Below are 17,215 nucleotides of genomic sequence, written 5' to 3' on the forward strand. Positions count from 1 at the left end.
CTATCCCAAAATTTCAAAAAATGACCATTTACTGTACTGCCTGTTCGACGTCCACATTTCCCCCCTACCTGCAGGCATTCCCAGGAGATAATGGGAAAGAAGCAATTCCCAGTCCCTCCTGTCCCTGCAATGCCTTACTCCGAACTGAACTGAGTAAAGAAAGGCCAATTCATACAGGTAAATGACTTTCTACCCAGGTAATTTGGCGCTGAAATGTTGTCTTTAAGCAGCCTTTGCAAAATCCAGTCGCGAATGGGCAGGCAATCAATTGCCCTCCGGCAGAGCAGCGCCTTCTGTCCTGACTTCGAGCGAGGCAGCTGAAAACACACAGACCCTTGAATTTTGACCAGAATTAATGAGATGTTAGGTGGACAGGGAGCAAATCTGCATTCCGTGCTATCAGATCAGAGGTCACCGGCTCCTACATCAGCTCACGTCATGAGATCAAACTCTGCAATCTTTTCCTACGAGCAACATGACAGGACTCTGAAGGTTGTTTCAAATTATTTTTAAAAAGAGAGAACGTTAAGCTCTTTATGGAGTGGTGTTATCACACCCCGAATGTTTTAAATGGTGTCAACGAGAACAAGTCGATTTAGCACGCAGGATGATTATCAATGACACAGCGAAGGCGTTTGCCTTTGTGATGACGTCAGCGGACTTAAGTCAGTCAGAACGCCAAGGGGCCATATTTGCAACAGCTGGTGAAGTTGGCACAGGCTCGGCAGCGGTGATGGATTGCACTTAGTTAAAAAGATGCAATCTAGAGCTTAAGCTGGCAGTGAAGCCTGGCTTTCACACAAGGCAGCGCAGCAAACTGTCCTGAGGAAGCTTTGGTGAAACAGGGGCCCTGTTGGAAATGAAAGAGTTGTGAAGATGATTGAGGTATTATGCGCTGGCGGTGTTTTTAAAGCCGCGAAGACTACCTATGCGCCTCAACCTGCGATTATTCTGCTTCTTTACTCAGCATTGCGGGAGACCGGACTCTTCTGCAGATACGTTTGCTGTTTGTCCCTTAAATACTATGGGGGTAATAATCAAAACAGAAAAACGTCTAAAAAAAGAGCATAAGTCGGGGTTTGGACGTATTACCCGGCAAAACGTACAAGTAACCATAATCAAAGGTCGGCCAGCTGCACGTCCCACGCCGCAAAACGTCGAACGTAAGTCGTCCAAATTGGGGGTGTTCCGGGGGCGGTCCGAGGGCGGGTGTAGGCCCCAAATGAACAAATACGATAACCAATACGATCAGTTTGCTCAGTACGTTCAAAGTAGCGTTTTGACTTAGACCTGCTTTCACAACGTCTATGCTATTCCAGCGCGTGTCAAGTCATCTAGCGGAACGCGGCGACAATAGTTGTACGTCCTGCTTGGACGAGTGACATTTTGGTAGGTAAAGTTGGACGCTTCGGTATAGCTCATGTGGACGTGTTTCTGGTGGACGTGTTACGTGCCGATAATCGACTGGCCTGGACGTCTTTCGATTATCGACACATTTCCCTGGATGTTTTACGCCGCCGACGCCTGGAGCTTTTATACGACTTATCGTTTGTGCCCCTCCACGTTAATGCGTTATGATGGACTGACAAATTGTCCTTGAAGATTTGGAATTATTGTCACTGTTTGTTAAAACATTTTGGAGTTTTTATGACCAAGGAGGTGTCTGTCGGCTTCAACGAAGTGTTGAAACAAGCTTGTCTGTGGGAGAGCTTTGTGACACCCCCTATGACACTGAGGTCTTTCTCCATATTTGGTGCGATATACTAGCGACTGCAACTTCTCTGTTATGTTCTCGATGCGCGCTGAGTTATAATTTGGATGATTAGTACATAAGGCAGTATTTTTGGGCATCCAATCTTATATACTAATTTTTTTTTACAAGTACAAGGGGGCACTCGGAAAAATTAAAAGGAGACAGGTTTAAAACAAATGCCAGAAAGTTCTTTTTCACCCAGAGGGTGGTGGACACATGGAACGCGCTTCCGGAGGCTGTGATAGGCCGGAGCACGTTACAAGGCTTCAAAGAAGGTTTGGATAGGTTCCTAGAGGATAAAGGAATTGAAGGGTACAGATAAGAGTAGCGGTAGGTTATAGGGATAGTCTGGGACCATTGCTCAGGCAATGGGCCTGATGGGCCGCCGCGGGAGCGGACCGCTGGGCGAGATGGACCTCTGGTCTGCCTCAGCGGAGGCAACTTCTTATGTTCTTATTACATATGCAGCAAAAAAAGCAGCAGGTCAGCAGAGAAACAGAATCAGTGTGTCATTGACAATCAGCCTGCATGCTAAATAGAGTCACTATTTTGGCGGTAGCATTTAGGTGTTTCAACAGTTATCTTTACGATTATTGTATGCATCTAGACTTGTTTACAGTGAATTGTTGACTTCTGAAGGAGGTATTTCTGTGCCAAAACACAGATCTGTATTGAGTCTTTTTTTTAAATAATACCCTTGAACTCGAATTTGGCTGGTCTACCTCAACTCTTCTGTATTTCTGTGGTTGCCATACACCAATGCATGTCACAGAAACATGGCGCCAGATAAAGGCCAAATGGCCCATCCTTTGTCTTCCGCGGTTTTGTCTATGAACCGCTCAAGGCAGCCATTTCCTGTGAGCAATCTGCACGGGGCAGGAGCGTGGGAAGATCGCTCCTGCCTGAAAGCCTGCTAGACCACCAGGCAAGGCTTAAGAGGGGGGTGCTTTCAGAGCTTAAAATAGCCAGGGGAAGTGGTGGTTAGGGGCAGAACCGGCCCAAATATTATTCACGGTTTTTTAATATTCGCAGGCTCTGCCCCTAACCACCACGAATAGGGAAGTGTAATACAGTAAAAAATACAAATATTTGTAAAATAGAATTTCAATAATAAAACTCACTAATAAACTTATCCAACAAAGTGGTCTTAATTAATTTCTGAAAACTGCAATAGGATAACGTAGCTTGCTGAATATATTTACCTAACCAAGATTGTTGCCTACCAGCTTGAAATGCTTGCGTGTCAAAGCAGCTCCCGATTGGCGTAGCCCGACTTTACTACAGGAAGAGGCGGTCGGAGCAGACCACGAGTGATTTGCTTCACCCGCCGGCGCTCCAGCTACCCTCTCCTGCCTCGAAATTCGCAGGGGTTCCCTTTGGAGTTACACACTCTAAAATTTAGGTGCAAATGCTATAAATGACCGATTACTTTGCACATGCATCTGCCTTGGGTGACCTACATAGAATCTCGAGCTAGTGTCCAGCAAATAAAAGCTATTTTAAAAAACTGGGACAAGATCCACTTTTAACCTCCTTATGGACAGTTTGCTGCGCTGCCTTGTGTGAAAGCCAGGCTTCGCGGCCAGCTTAAGCTCTAGATTGCATCTTTTTGACTAAGTGCAATCCATCACCGCTGCCGAGCCTGTGCCAAACTTCCATCTCCCCTTTCCAAACCTCCTGGGATTTGTAGTCCTGAAATTTGCAGCAGTCAAGTGCAAGAAGACAAATCCCAGAATAGCAAGGAATGGCAACTTAAAACCAAGAGAAGAAGCTGAAGCAAGCACGAGCGCAATTCCTTCTGAAGCTCAGAGTCAAACTACTTCGCCGATTCCAGCACCTGGAGGTCAGATGAAACGCTAACAAATAACTTTCCGCTACTTCGAGTTTCCGACGGGCTCCAGATTTTCAGCACAAGGTTCATTCTCTCCCATGCTATATATTCTAGCTCTAGTGTTCCTACTTATTGATTTGATTTCTTTATGATAAACTGATCTACAAGACCAAGCCATAGGGTAAAATCAAGACTAGATGTGTCTTTTCCGGAAATCTGAAACCTTAGCCTAGTTTTTGCAGTTTGTACTGCAAGATTGAAGGATTAAAAAAGGGTGATTGTCTATACCAGTGGTTCCCAAACCTTTCCTGGGGGACCCCCAGCCAGTCAGGTTTTCAAGAGGGATATCTTGAAAACCTGACTGGCTGGGGGTCCCCCAGGACAGGTTTGGGAACCACTGGTCTATACAGTCAAACCTTGGTTTGCGAGCATAATTCGCTCCGGATGCATGCTTGTAATCCAAAGCACTCGTATATCAAAGCGAATTTCCCCAAAGGAAATAATGGAATCTCAGACGATTCATTCCACAAACCAAAAGACTGAACTTTATAAAACAGTGGTTCCCAACCGTGTCCTGGAGGACCACCAGGCCAATCGGGTTTTGGGGTAGCCCTAATGAATATGCATGGAGCAGATTTGCATGCCTGTCACTTCCATTATATGCAAATCTCTCTCATGCATATTCATTAGGGCTAGCCTGAAAACCCGATTGGCCTGGTGGTCCCCCAGGACAGGGTTGGGAACCACTGGTATAAAATACAGTGCGAAAGATATGCGCACTTGTACAGCGCGTGAGGCTTTTATTACGTTCAGCCGCGTTCAGCGTGAGATGTGCGCACTTGAACTCGATCTCGGGAGGGGAACCCCCCCCCCCCTTGGTGTGCACTTTGCTCTATTCGGTCAAGAGTCACAAAGTACGCGAGATTGTCAAAAGGCGTTGGCCTACGTTACAAGTGCATCCCAATTCAAGGGGTGTGCCCAAGTTTGCGTTCAGCCGCGCTCCGCGATGCGCGTATATTGTGCATACTTGACGCGAGGCTCGTACCGCAAGACAACGCTCGTTTATCGAGCTAAAAGTTTAACAAAATGTTTTGCTCCTCTTGCAAAACTCTCACACACCACGTTAACTCACTATCCGAGGTTTTGACTGTAGCTGGATGAGAAGGCAGAGCGGGAGCTGCCTTGCCACAGAATAAATATTGCATGAAACAGAACACCATTACCGGTGTAGTTAAGCGCCTTTTCACAAACAGAACTGTCATTCTAAAAAGGAAACAGAGAATCAGGACTAGCGTACAGTACTTTTCTGGATGGGGAAAGTTTCCAAACTCTTAATAACAGCTCTGAGCTCCGAGGGCCCACCTCTGATCTAGACGGGACGTGGAAGGAATTTCCGTAGCATCTTTACTCTGAAAGGAACAGAGTCACTCAGGACCGACACACTCACTTTTAATCTGCATCTTAAATTCGATTGCTGAATGTCAGGCTTCGTTCTGGCATTTCCCAGTTGGATACCAAACTACAAGGGGGGGAGGGAGCAGTATTTTAACACATTACTTACACATTTAGCACACACACACCCCCCTCCTGCTAGGTCCTGCCTGGGCTGGCCTGGATCTCCTTGATAAGGCCCAGCAAGAGGCCAGAGGTCAGGATCTGTAGCCCATCCCCATAAACAGAGAAGGAATAACCCTTTTTTTTTTTAGCCACTTCTGGGTACAGTATTAGCATTACACAAGCCTGAACAGATCAGTCGACCTTGGGGTGATTCATGGAATTAGAATTCCACTGAAATTGTGCTTTAACACTGCACAAGACATAAGCTGCTTTAAAAGACCTATTTTTATTTGGTATAAGTGTTTAAAGATAAAACTATCTCCGCTATCCTTTTTATTTGTTACGGCTACTTCCATCCCACATGCATCAGAGCTTCAGTTACTGCATTTGCGGGAGGGGGAAGAGGAAATCACCACATATCACCTGTGTCTTTTTATATTGGGGACAGAGCGGGGGTGGGGGCGAGACATGCGACTACTCATTTGCTGTTTCTTGCCGTTAGCATACGTCTGCTTAAAATATGCAACAACTGCGGCTTTATAGAAAACTAGACCTCTAATCGCTGGTCTAAAATTTTGGAAGATAGGCCTCGACCACGTCGTTCATCATAACTGGTCGCTGCTCGTCACCAAAGAGATGTGGCATTTCAAAGGAAAGTCATCTTTTGAGTTACAGATATGCTGAACAGGGATCCTAGGACAGGGGTAGGGAACTCCGGTCCTCGAGAGCTGTATTCCAGTCGGGTTTTCAGGATTTCCCCAATGAATCTGCATGAGATCTATTTGCATGCACTGCTTTCAATGCATATTCATTGGGGAAATCCTGAAAACCCGACTGGAATTACGGCTCTCGAGGACCGGAGTTCCCTACCCCTGTCCTAGGAGGTGAATTATGGCTCTTTAAAACATCTGTTCTGAGAAATGTCTCTGAATGAGGAGTCTAAGGGCTCCTTTTATGAAGGTACGCTAGCCGCAAACTACCCTGTTTGCGGCTAGCCCGGAATGGCTAGCGTGCGCCATTCCGGGCATTAAGGCCCTAACACAGGGGTAGGGAACTCCGGTCCTCGAGAGCCGTATTCCAGTCAGGTTTTCAGGATTTCCCCAATGAACAGGCATTGAAAGCAGTGCATGCAAATAGATCTCCTGCAGATTCATTGGGGAAATCCTGAAACCCCGACTGGAATACAGCTCTCGAGGACCAGAGTTCCCTACCCCTGTACTAACGCAACTTCGGAAAAGGAGCCCTAAATTTAAGCCAGAGCCTCCAGTTTCCTGTGAGAAATCTTTCAAAACTCTGAAGCAAGACACGGTACACCTTACCGCAGTTATGATCACAGTTTAGTAAGCTGGAATTATTTTGTCTATTGTACAATATAACACCCTCCCCCCCCCCCTTTTAGGAAGCCACGCTTGCGTGTTTTTTTTTTTCTCTGGCTGCGGCAGTAAAAGCTTCATAGTCTGTTTAGGCCCTGTGGTATCTGTGTGTAGTGGGAGAGAATAGGCATCTCTCCCGCTGCGGGGGAGGGGGGGATGTTGTGTGGCAGCGTGAGAGAATCAATTGATACATCTTTCTGATTAAGAGGCTTGTATTAACCTGGTGCTGGAAGGTGGGCAATAAATTAAGGGGATTTAATGATTCTTCGCTACAGAATGAGGTTTTCACTGAAAGAATTTTAAAAAACCCAAAAACCCCAGAAGTGGTACAGCTGCAGAAAGTGGAGTTATCTCGTCTTGACAAACAAAATCAGACGCTTGGAACTTACAGTGTCAGGTCAAAAGCGCGCCAGGACAAAGGCGCGCGCAGACAATTGAGCGCAGCGCGGAGGCGCGCGCTGAAGAAAAAGACTGTTTTTAGGGGCTACGACGGGGGGGGAACCCCCCCACTTTACTTAATAGAGATCGAGCCGCGTTGTGAGGGCGTTGTGGGGGGTTTAGGGGGTTGTAACCCCCCACATTTTATTGAAAACTTCACTTTTTCCCTGTTTTTAGGGAAAAAGTTAAGTTTACAGTAAAATGTGGAGGGTTACAACCCCCCAAACCCCCCACAATGCCGGCGCGATCTCTATTAAGTAAACTGGAGGGGCTCCCCAACAAAAACCCCCGTCGGAGCCCCTAAAAACTGTAATTTTCTTCGGCGCGCGCCTTTGTCTTTCGCGGGGTTGTTTATCGGATCTCCTTCACCGGCTGAAATTAAAGTTTAATAAACACGAGTGAAAGAGCCGACGCTCAACTTTTCATGGAGCCTGCTAGTATTATTCTGGGAAGAATAAAGCTGGTTGTACATTAGCCAATTACCTAGAGGCAAAGCGCAGGGCAACGTTATCTATAATAAAGGCAAGATACATTTAAAAAAAAAAAAATCAGATGAGACCGACTCTCTCTCTTTTTTTTTTTTACTTATTATATTGTAAAACTAAATTGCTCAGGTTTACAGGCCACCGAGGAACAAATCCAGCACGTTCTCAACACTCTGAAATACCCTCAACTCTCGGATTCGGAGATTTTTGTCTGAATAAACCTAGTCCCGTTTCAGAGATCCAAGAAATTATTAAGGGGCCCTTTCAGTAGGCTGCATTAGGTGCTAATGTGCGCCTTGGAAAGCTGGGGGGGGAAGAAGGAGATGGTTCGGGAATCTTACGAGGCTCCAGAGTGAGGAAGGAGAAAGAAGGTTCTGGAATCAAGGAGGGCTAAGGGGGAAGAAGATGTTTCTGGAATCTCAGGAGACTATTCTGCCCTGCAACCGCAAAAGGAAGCAAGACCCATGTTACCATTTTACCATTGGAGGGCAGTATGGGGGTTAGAGGAGGTTCTGCAACACGGGGGGAAGCTGCAGAGGAGAGAATGAGGTGGTTCTGGAATCTTAGGAGAAAGTTTGGGAATCTTGGGAAGTACAGAGCAGAGAGTTGCGCGGGGACAGAAATCCCACCCATCCCCGCCCGTCCCAATCAGGATCCTCTCCGTCCCCGCCCATCCCCGCCAGGATCCTCTCTGTCTCCACCTGTCCTCGCCAGGATCCTCTCCGTCCCCACCCATCCCCGTCAGGATCCTCTCCGGCCCCACCCATCCCCGCCAGGATCCTCTCCGGCTCCACCCGTCCCCGCCAGGATCCTCTCCGGCCCCACCCATCCCCACCAGGATCCTCTCCGGCCCCACCCATCCCCACCAGGATCCTCTCCGTCCCCACCCATCCCCACAAGGAATTACCTCCATCCCCGCCCGTCCCCATAAAAAGCAGCAATTACTTCTGACAGGATCATCAATTCCACAGTTTCTTTTGCTGTTTTCCTTGTGGAATCTCTTTGGTGGAACCCTTTTTTTGTTTTCTGTTCAGGTAATTAACTTATAAACCCCCTCTTTTACTAAGGCTGATGTGTCCATTATATTTTATGGATGAACCCTTCTTCCAAAGCCTTCCATCCCCGTGGGAGTCCCGTGGGCCAGAGAGGGTCCCCGTGGGAGTCCCGTGGGTTAGGGGGGATTCCCGCGGGACCACCGTGGGACCTGCGGGATTCCCACGATCCCCATTCCCAATCAGACCTCTAGTACAGAGGGAGAAAGAAGTGGTTCTAGGATCTGGGGGAAGGAGCTCTTCCGGTCCTCTTCCCTCTAAAATTACTTCTCCCCATCTGTATTTACATTCCTTCCCTGTCCCCCATGCTTTTTCTCCCTTCCTCTTTCCATTCCCACTCCTTTTCTTCTTTGTCCCTTTGTATATCCCCATGTTTACTGCCTATAGACACACTCACAAAAATGCAGACTAGGTGGTTGCCTAGGGCGAAGTCAAGGCAAAGCAATAGGTGCTGACAGTCCCACGAACTCAAGCCTCAACTTTTACTGACAGGTATGGTGAAAATTTGTCAGAAAAGCTATTTACTTGGAAAAAAATCACTCTCCTTCATCTTCCTGCAAGCAGCTCAGGAAGTAGGATTTCAACTGGTGAGAGAGGAGGGGTGTTCTCAGCAGCCATAAGCGGCCACAGACCTGGCTCTTTTACCCGTGGCCCTTCCAGCAGCTGTGAAATCACATGCAGGACCCTTTCTTACAGTATGAAATAACAATGTATATCAGATGGGTGTGGTGTTGGCAAACTTCGAAATGTCTGTTCCTGGCTGGGAGACTGAGCTAAAGTAAAAACCCCGAGTGTCTTCTTAAGAAGAAATGCTGAAACGTAATTGGAAAAATGATAGGTTTTCTCGGTGTCAGGTCAAAACCGTGGAAGACAAAGGTGTGCGCCGAAGAAAATAACTGTTTTTAGGGGCTCCGACGGGGGGGGGGTTGTTGGGGAGCCCCCCACTTTACTGAAAACTTCACTTTTTCCCTAAAAACAGGGAAAAAGTTAAGTTTACAGTATAATGAGGGGGGTTACAACCCCCAAACCACCCACAACGCCGCCACGATCTGTATTAAGTAAAGTGGTGGGGGCTCCCCAACAAAACCCCCCGTCGGAGCCCCTAAAAACTGTCATTTTCTTCGGCGCGCGCCTTTGTCTTCCGCGGTTTTGTCTGTGAACCGGTTTTCTCAAAGAAATCATCCTTTGGGGAGCTCAGGAGGACCCGTTCTGGTTACACCCCTGCTTTGCGTCAAGAGCAGGCTGGGTGGGGCTGGAACCAAATAAATGTGCTATAAATGTGAATCTAACACTTGCCTGTGGCAGTGAATGCCAAACGTCTGTCACTCAGTCAACCACATTAAGGGCAGGATTCACTAAGTTCTCTACCCACAGACACGGCAAAGGAAGAAAGTCTTTCTAGACTGAGCTCTGAATCAGCTAAATTTCCTAGAACCACATAATAGTGTTGCCGCATTTAAGTTTTTCATTCCAGCATTCGAGACACACTTTATTTTAATGTGTGTGTATTTATAAACGACCTGGAAATTTGTACGACGAGCGAGGTGATTGAATTTGCAGACGATACGAAGTTACTCTCGCCCAGAAATAGCTAAGAAGAAAAAAAAAAAAAAAAAAAAAAATTAAATTGAATCAGGTTGGGCAGACTGGATGGACCATTCGGGTCTTTATCTGCCGTCATCTACTATGTTACTATGTTACTAGTGGAGACGCAGAAGGACTGCGAAGACCTGCAACGTGACAAAAACACGCTCGAGAAATGGGCCAGCGACATGGCAAATGAGGTTTAACGTGGATAAGTGTAAGGTGAAGCATGTCGGTAACAAAAATCTTATACACGAGTACAGGATGTCCGGTGCGGGACTCGGAGATACCCCCCAGGAAAGATACTTCAGAGTACTGGTCGACAAATCGATGAAGCCGTCCGCCCAATGTACCTCAGCGGCGAAAAGGGTGAACAGAATGATTAAGAAGGGGATCACAAACAGATCGGAGAAGGTTATCATGCCGCTGTACCTGGCCATGGTTCACCCCCACCTGGAATACTGCATCCAGCACTGGTCGCTGTACATGAAGAAGGACACAGTACTACTTGAAAGGGTCTGGAGAAGAGCGACTAAAATGGTTAAAGGGCTGGAAGAGTTGCCGTACAGTGAGAGATTAGAGAAACTGGGCCTCTTCTCCCTTGAAAAGAGGAGACTGAGAGGGGACATGATCGAAACGTTCAAGATAATGAAGGGAATAGACTTAGTAGATAAGGACAGGTTGTTCACCCTCTCCAAGGTAGAGAGAACGAGAGGGCACTCTCTAAAGTTGAAAGGGGATAGATTCCATACAAACGTAAGGAACTTCTTCTTCATCCAGAGAGTGGTAGAAAACTGGAACGCTCTTCTGGAGTCTGTTATAGGGGAAAACACCCTCCAGAGATTCAAGATAAAGTCAGACAAGTTCCTGCCGAACCGGAACGTACGCAGGTAAGGCTAGTCTCAGTTAGGGCACTGGTCTTTGACCTAAGGGCCACAGCGGGAGCGGACCGCTGGGCACGATGGACCACTGGTCTGACCCAGCAGCGCCAATTCTTATGTTCTTAGATGGTACTGCTGTGAGCTTCACATAAAGGGGACCAGATGTCCATCTCACCATAACTCACCAAGCCCTGCAAAACTCTCCCAAAACCTACTACACTTTCCCCTCCCCATTCGCGGTTTCTCCATTTGCGGTTTTTTCTAGGGAGGGGGAAAATAAAAAAAGCAGTCTTAATTTTAAAATAACCCATATTTTTTTTTCCTCCCTGCCGCCTTCCCGGCCTTACCTGGTGGTCTAGAGGGCTTTCGGGGCAGGAGCGATGTTCCTACGCTCCTGCCCCATGCAGATCGCCATCAGGAAATGGCTGTAGGGAATTCCCGACGTAGTCTCGAGAGACTACGGGAACTCCCAGCAGCCATTTCCTCATGGCGATCTGCACGGGGCAGGAGCGTAGGAAGATCGCTCCTGCCCCGAAAGCCCTCTAGACCACCAGGTAAGGCCGGGAAGGTGGCAGAGAGGTGGGGGTGGGTCAGAGCCGGATGATAATCGCGGTTTTTCGCCATTCGCGGTCCAGCTCTGCCCGTATCCCCCGTGAATGACGAGGGAGAAGTGTATACCCGCCTGTCCACCATCCCAGTAGCCCTTATGGCTACAGGTAGTACCTATATGGAATACAGTAGGGTTTGTGTAATGGTTAGAGTGGCTTATGGACCTGCGTTCTCCTCTCTATGGTTCACTAGCCAACCCACTAGGTAACTCCAGACCCTTCTGTGATGCTGTACTTGACTTCCCCATAGCACATGCAATTCTAGAGACAGGCATGTACTGTTTCATTCACATCTTTGTGGGGTAGGAGGGGAGGGGGCTATTATTTAATCCCTCCAGTGGTCATGTGGTCAGTTTCGGTAAATTTTTGGCACTTAGATGCTTCTAAAACAGGTCTAGGGCAAGACATATAAGTTCCGTCCAGGATGTCTTGAGAAAAGTTTATTGCCACAAGACAATCACGTCTAGCCCGCCCAAAGCACCCCCATAACACACCCCCTTGAACTGTGGGCACCCAGTGGCCAAAATGCCTGGCTAGACACTCAGGAAAATGGTTTCAAAAATCTGAACTTGGACATCCCAGTGCCAACTTATGCCACTTTTCAAACCTCTTAATTTTTGGGATTCTGCCCCTAATAGTCACATGTGGCTAATTTGGGTGGATTAATTTTGGGTTTTACTGGATTTGGCATATAAAACATCCCAAGCTTTTGAAAATTTAACATTTAATTGTAAACTGACTTGTATTCTTTTAAGCTTTTACTTTCTCCTATCCTATAAAGTATAGCATTCATTTTAAATTGCAAACTTAACAAATCGATCCATACAGACCAGTATATCAAATTTTATAGAAACTTGAAACAAACGTATTGCAAAAAATAATTTTCTCTCCTTGCAGCATTCCCTACGACTGAAACATAAACCAGCCAACGCCACTTTTTCTCTTAGCACAAAACTTGCCCCTTAGCTCTCGCTTGAGAAGGCAGGCCCTCGTCTTTTTAGAGCTTGTGGAGCTGTAAATATTTGTCCTTTAGCCGGTGCTCGCCAGCTGGCTGCCACCGCAGCTGACAGACATGTCTGTAGGCAAGCGAGAAAATATGTAAAGTTAAAAAAAAAAAAAAAAAAAATTCTGACCACTCACCAGACTCGACCAAGTACAGAGAGGAGAAAAAGCATCTCGCGGGCTTTGATTTTGTTATGATTTCAGATTCACTTTCCATGTGAAAGTGAATCTGATCTGTTTGTGCCCCCAGAAAAATGATCTTTAGAAGGACAGGTCTTGAGGCTAGGCAGCCGGGACATTAGATACAGTTAGTGGCAAGGGGCCCTCTGTCTCAGCAGACTCCCTGTCTTCAGAACATCTGTGAAACTTAAAGAAACAACTTGTAATTTTTAAAGTTGCATCATTAACCTGCTCCTTTAGGTCTGTGATATGCTATCAACCTATTACAAGGGCCTCTCTCTAGCTCTGTCCTGCCCGACGCTAAAAAAACCCATAATTTTAAGTTCCTAAGAGTCCCCATCCAGCGCAATCCAGCCAAGCAAGCTCCTGCCACTGTCACACACAGACTTCTGCCACTTGCGGCTGGCCCACCGGTTCATCTATTCTATTTTTGGACACAGGGCAAAAGCCATGACCGGTGTCAGCCCCTCCCATTCCAAAATAAAATGCCATATTCCATGAAAAAATGGAGGATGCTCCCACCAACTCTTGTCTCTGCAGAATTTAAAGGACCTTTCAACTCAGTACACTTAATGAAACAAATGACTATAACGAAAGAATCCAGGACTATGGGCGATGATGGTTTGGTGGAGGGCAGCGACGGCAGGAACCTAGGAAAAGGCTTTCCTCTCCTGAATCCTCCTCGGAAAGGGGCTGAGCCAGCCCAACTATTATTTGTCAGGCTGGGGTCAAAATGACCCCAGGTGTATACAGAGAGGTTAAACTCAAAATCCTAGGCTGCAACTCCCTCCTAAGACGGGGTAAATTCAACACAAAATCCTATTTAGCTTTATTTGTTATTGCTCTAAGTCAGGGGTAGGCAATTCCGGTCCGAGAGCCGGAGCCAGGCCAGGTTTTCAGGATATCCACAATAAATACGCATGAGATAGATTTGCATCTCAAGGAGGCAGTGCACGCAAATCCATCTCATACATATTCATTGTGGATATCCTGAAAACCTGACCTGGCTCCGGCTCTCGAGGACCGGAATTGCCTACCCCTGACTTAGAGCAATAACAAATAAAGCTAAATAGGATTTTGTGTTGAATTTAACCCGTCTTAGGAGGGAGTTGCAGCCTAGAATTTTGAGTTTAACCTTTCTGTACACACCTGGGGTCATTTTGACCCCAGCCTGACAAATTAGCTTAGTTGCTTACTTATAAATCAGAGGTCTCAAAGTCCCTCTTTGAGGGCCGCAATCCAGTCGGGTTTTCAGGATTTCCCCAATGACATCTATGTGCATGCACTGCTTTCAATGCATATTCATTGGGGAAATCCTGAAAACCTGACCGGATTGCGGCCCTCAAGGAGGGACTTTGAGATCCCTGTATATAAATTGTCATTTTGATAACAAATTCCAGGTACCTTTTCGATAGTAACAGACAATGCGTTTCCTTTGAATTTTTTTTGTTTTAACCTACTTTAACGTGATTACACTTCCCCCTCCGTACTCGCGAATTCTGTATCTACGGATTCGGTTATTCGCGATTTTTGACCAAAAAATAAATTTTAATTTTTGGGGCTTTTTTTTTTAGCCCTGTAAGCCCCTCCCCCCTTAAGTCTTACCTGGTGGTCTAGCGGGTTTTCAGGAAGGAGCGATCTTCCCACGCTCCTGCCCCGTGCCGATTGCTCACAGGAAGTGGCTCGAGAGACAATGGGAGCTCAAGGCAGCCATTTCCTGTGAGCGATCGGCACGGGGCAGGAGTGTGGGAAGATCGCTCCTTCCTGAAAACCCGCTAGACCACCAGGTAAGACTTAAGGGGGGGCTTACAGGGCTAAAAATAGCCGTGGGAAGTCAGGGATAAGGGCAGAACTGGTCCGAATATTATTTGCGTTTTTTTTCATATTCGCGGGCCGGCTCTGCCTCTAACCTGTCAGCAGTGGAATACAGCACGGAAAAAGTCGTAATGGATTTCCAAAATAATGGCCAACAGAGATCTCGTGAAAATATTTTGTTAGGTTTTGCTGTAAAAGAAACACTGCTAACAACAGCCAATTTTTAGAACATAAGAGAAGAAAGATTTTTGAAACCTTACTGGTTGTGCTCTAGGTCTAAATATAGATTTTATAAACATAAATGTTTCACTTGAGTGCCATGACAGTGAGAATTTGCTCAATTCTTAAGCTGGAGCAACTTTCAGTGCTTATAAGTGATAGAGTCAAAATGACCACAGGTGTGTAAAGTTGTTTCTAATTTAAGGAATGCTTGGAAGGGTTAATGCAGCCAGTCTTAGAAGGAACTAACATCAGATTCTCTTGGCTTACCTTGCAGGGAGAAGCCAGGCTTTTGGTGAGGGAGTTTCAGACTAGGATTTTGAATTTAATATATCCAGTCTTAGGACGGAGTTTCAGACTAGGATTTTGAGTTTAATGCATCCAGTCTTAGGAGAGAGTTTGAGACTAAGATTTTGAGTTTAATGCATCCAGTTTTAGGAGAGAGTTTCGGACTAGGATTTTGAGTTTAACGTTTTAGGAAGGAGTTTCAGATTATGATTTTGAGTTTAACGTATCCAGTCTTAGGAGGGAGTTTCGGACTAGGATTTTGAGTTTAACATCTTAGGAGGGAGTTTCGGACTAGGATTTTGAGTTTAACATCTTAGGAGGGAGTTTCGGACTAGGATTTTGAGTTTAACGTCTTAGGAAGGAGTTTCCGACTAGGATTTTGAGTTTAATGTAGCTAGTCTTAGGACAGAGTTTCAGACTAAGATTTTGAGTTTAATGCATCCAGTTTTAGGAGGGAGTTTCCGACTAGGGGGCCTGCAAGTTTCAAAGGGCGAACCCCCGATCCCCTGGGCTTACCTGGCCAGGACAAGCCAGGCTGCGGGTGAGGGAGTCCAGCCTGGCGCTGTACTCGGTGAACTTCTTCTGGTACCTCAGGGCCGTCACCTGCAGCTCGCTCTGCAGCGCCGCCAGCTGGGCGAGCAGCGCCTTCTCCCGCTTGGCCGAGCGCAGGCTGCGCTTCTTCAGCTCCGTCTCCAGGGCGGCCCCCCGGGCCCGCAGCAGCCCGCAGCGAGCCTTCAGGGCTTCGGCGCACGAGTGCTGGCCCGGCCGCCGCTCCCGGTGCGCCAGCGTCAAGCCGCAGCCCCGCTCGCAGCGGCCGCTCGGCCTATACTCGCAGTCGTCGCGCATATGGGCGTCCAAGTCCTTGAGCGCCAGCGCCTGGGCGCAGCCGCGGTGGCCGCACTTGGCCGGCGAGTAGTCGCAGGTCTGGGCGTGCTCGGCCAGCTGCTGCAGCTTGACCACCCGGCCGCAGCCGCGGACGTGGTGGTCGCACCTGATGTCCAGCTTCTGGATGAGGCTCTTCAGGGGCAGGACGCGGTTGAGCTCCCGGGCCGAGAGCCGGCGGCAGTTGGCGGGGCAGCTGCCCCGCTCCACCACCCAGGGCAGGACGCAGCCGGCGCAGAAGACGTGGCCGCAGGGGGTGGTCAGCGGGTCCTCCAGCACCCGCTGGCACAGGTTGCACTTGAGGTCGGGGTCCACCGCCCCGCTGAAGCGCTCCAGCTCGAAGCCCATGGCGATCGGCGGGGGCGACCGGCCCGACTGAGCCCGGGCGCAGCCTTCAACTCGGGCTACCGCCTTCCTCCGAGTAGACGCGCAGCGAGATTAGAGCCGCGCGGCTCCTCCTCCTCCCCGACTGGTCGCACCGAGAGGCTAATGCAGAAATCCCCCTCGAAGGGGGCAGGGAGGACTTTCCCCCCGCTTCCATGCCACTCGTAGCAGCTCAAATAGTTAAAAAAAAAAAAGTGTATGTGACTTTAAGGGGGTCTGTGCCCCCTGCAAGATGTTCGCTAGTGAAACCTATAAAGAACCTAAAGAAAGAGATTCTGACCTCTGGTAGCTCTGCCTATATCTGTCTATCTCTCTATAGAGTTAGAGATATAGATACCAGAGGCGATGCTGAAAAGTTCTCAGCCCAACCTATTAGCACAAATGAGATTCTTTGTTTTTTTGGTTTTTTTTTACATTCTTTCGGATCATTGATTCAACCATATTGTCATTCTCGTCTTGGTTGAGTTTCAGTCTCTGGTAACCAGAGCTGAGATTGTGATGTCATAATGCCTCATTCCACCAATAAGGGCCAACTTCATCAGTGATGTCACAATGGATTTGACTGTCCTACATGGTCAAGTTTTATTACATACAGGGGGTACTGAAAAGTTCCCAGTCCAACCAATCGGCTCCCTAAATTCCGAGTGTTATTTTGCAGAAATGAGATTCCCTGTTTCTTGACATTACGAAACATAAGAATAGCCTTACTGGATCAGACCAACGGCCCATCAAGCCCCGTAGCCCGTTTTCACGGTGGCCAATCCAGATCCATACTACCTGGCCAAAACCCAAAGAGCAGCAACATTCCGTGCTACCGATCCAGAACAAGCAGAGGCTTCCCCCACGTCTTAATAACAGACTATGGACTTTTCCTCCAGGAATT

The 17,215-nt window shown here is 47.6% G+C and overlaps 1 protein-coding gene across 1 annotated transcript in view; it reads right to left on the minus strand.

Moving 5' to 3' along the window:
• The window catches only part of PDZRN3 (PDZ domain containing ring finger 3), a 216,293-nt gene extending 199,900 nt beyond the window's left edge, over window positions 1-16,393 (minus strand). The window contains exon 1 of the mRNA XM_033925873.1: window positions 15,583-16,393. Coding sequence (XP_033781764.1) covers window positions 15,583-16,296 — 714 coding nt within the window. The 5' untranslated portion in view covers window positions 16,297-16,393. The remainder of the gene's footprint in view (window positions 1-15,582) is intronic.
• Window positions 16,394-17,215: the final 822 nt, after the last annotated feature.

This window comes from Geotrypetes seraphini, chromosome 17, assembly GCF_902459505.1.
Source record: "Geotrypetes seraphini chromosome 17, aGeoSer1.1, whole genome shotgun sequence".
Lineage (NCBI taxonomy): Eukaryota > Metazoa > Chordata > Amphibia > Gymnophiona > Dermophiidae > Geotrypetes > Geotrypetes seraphini.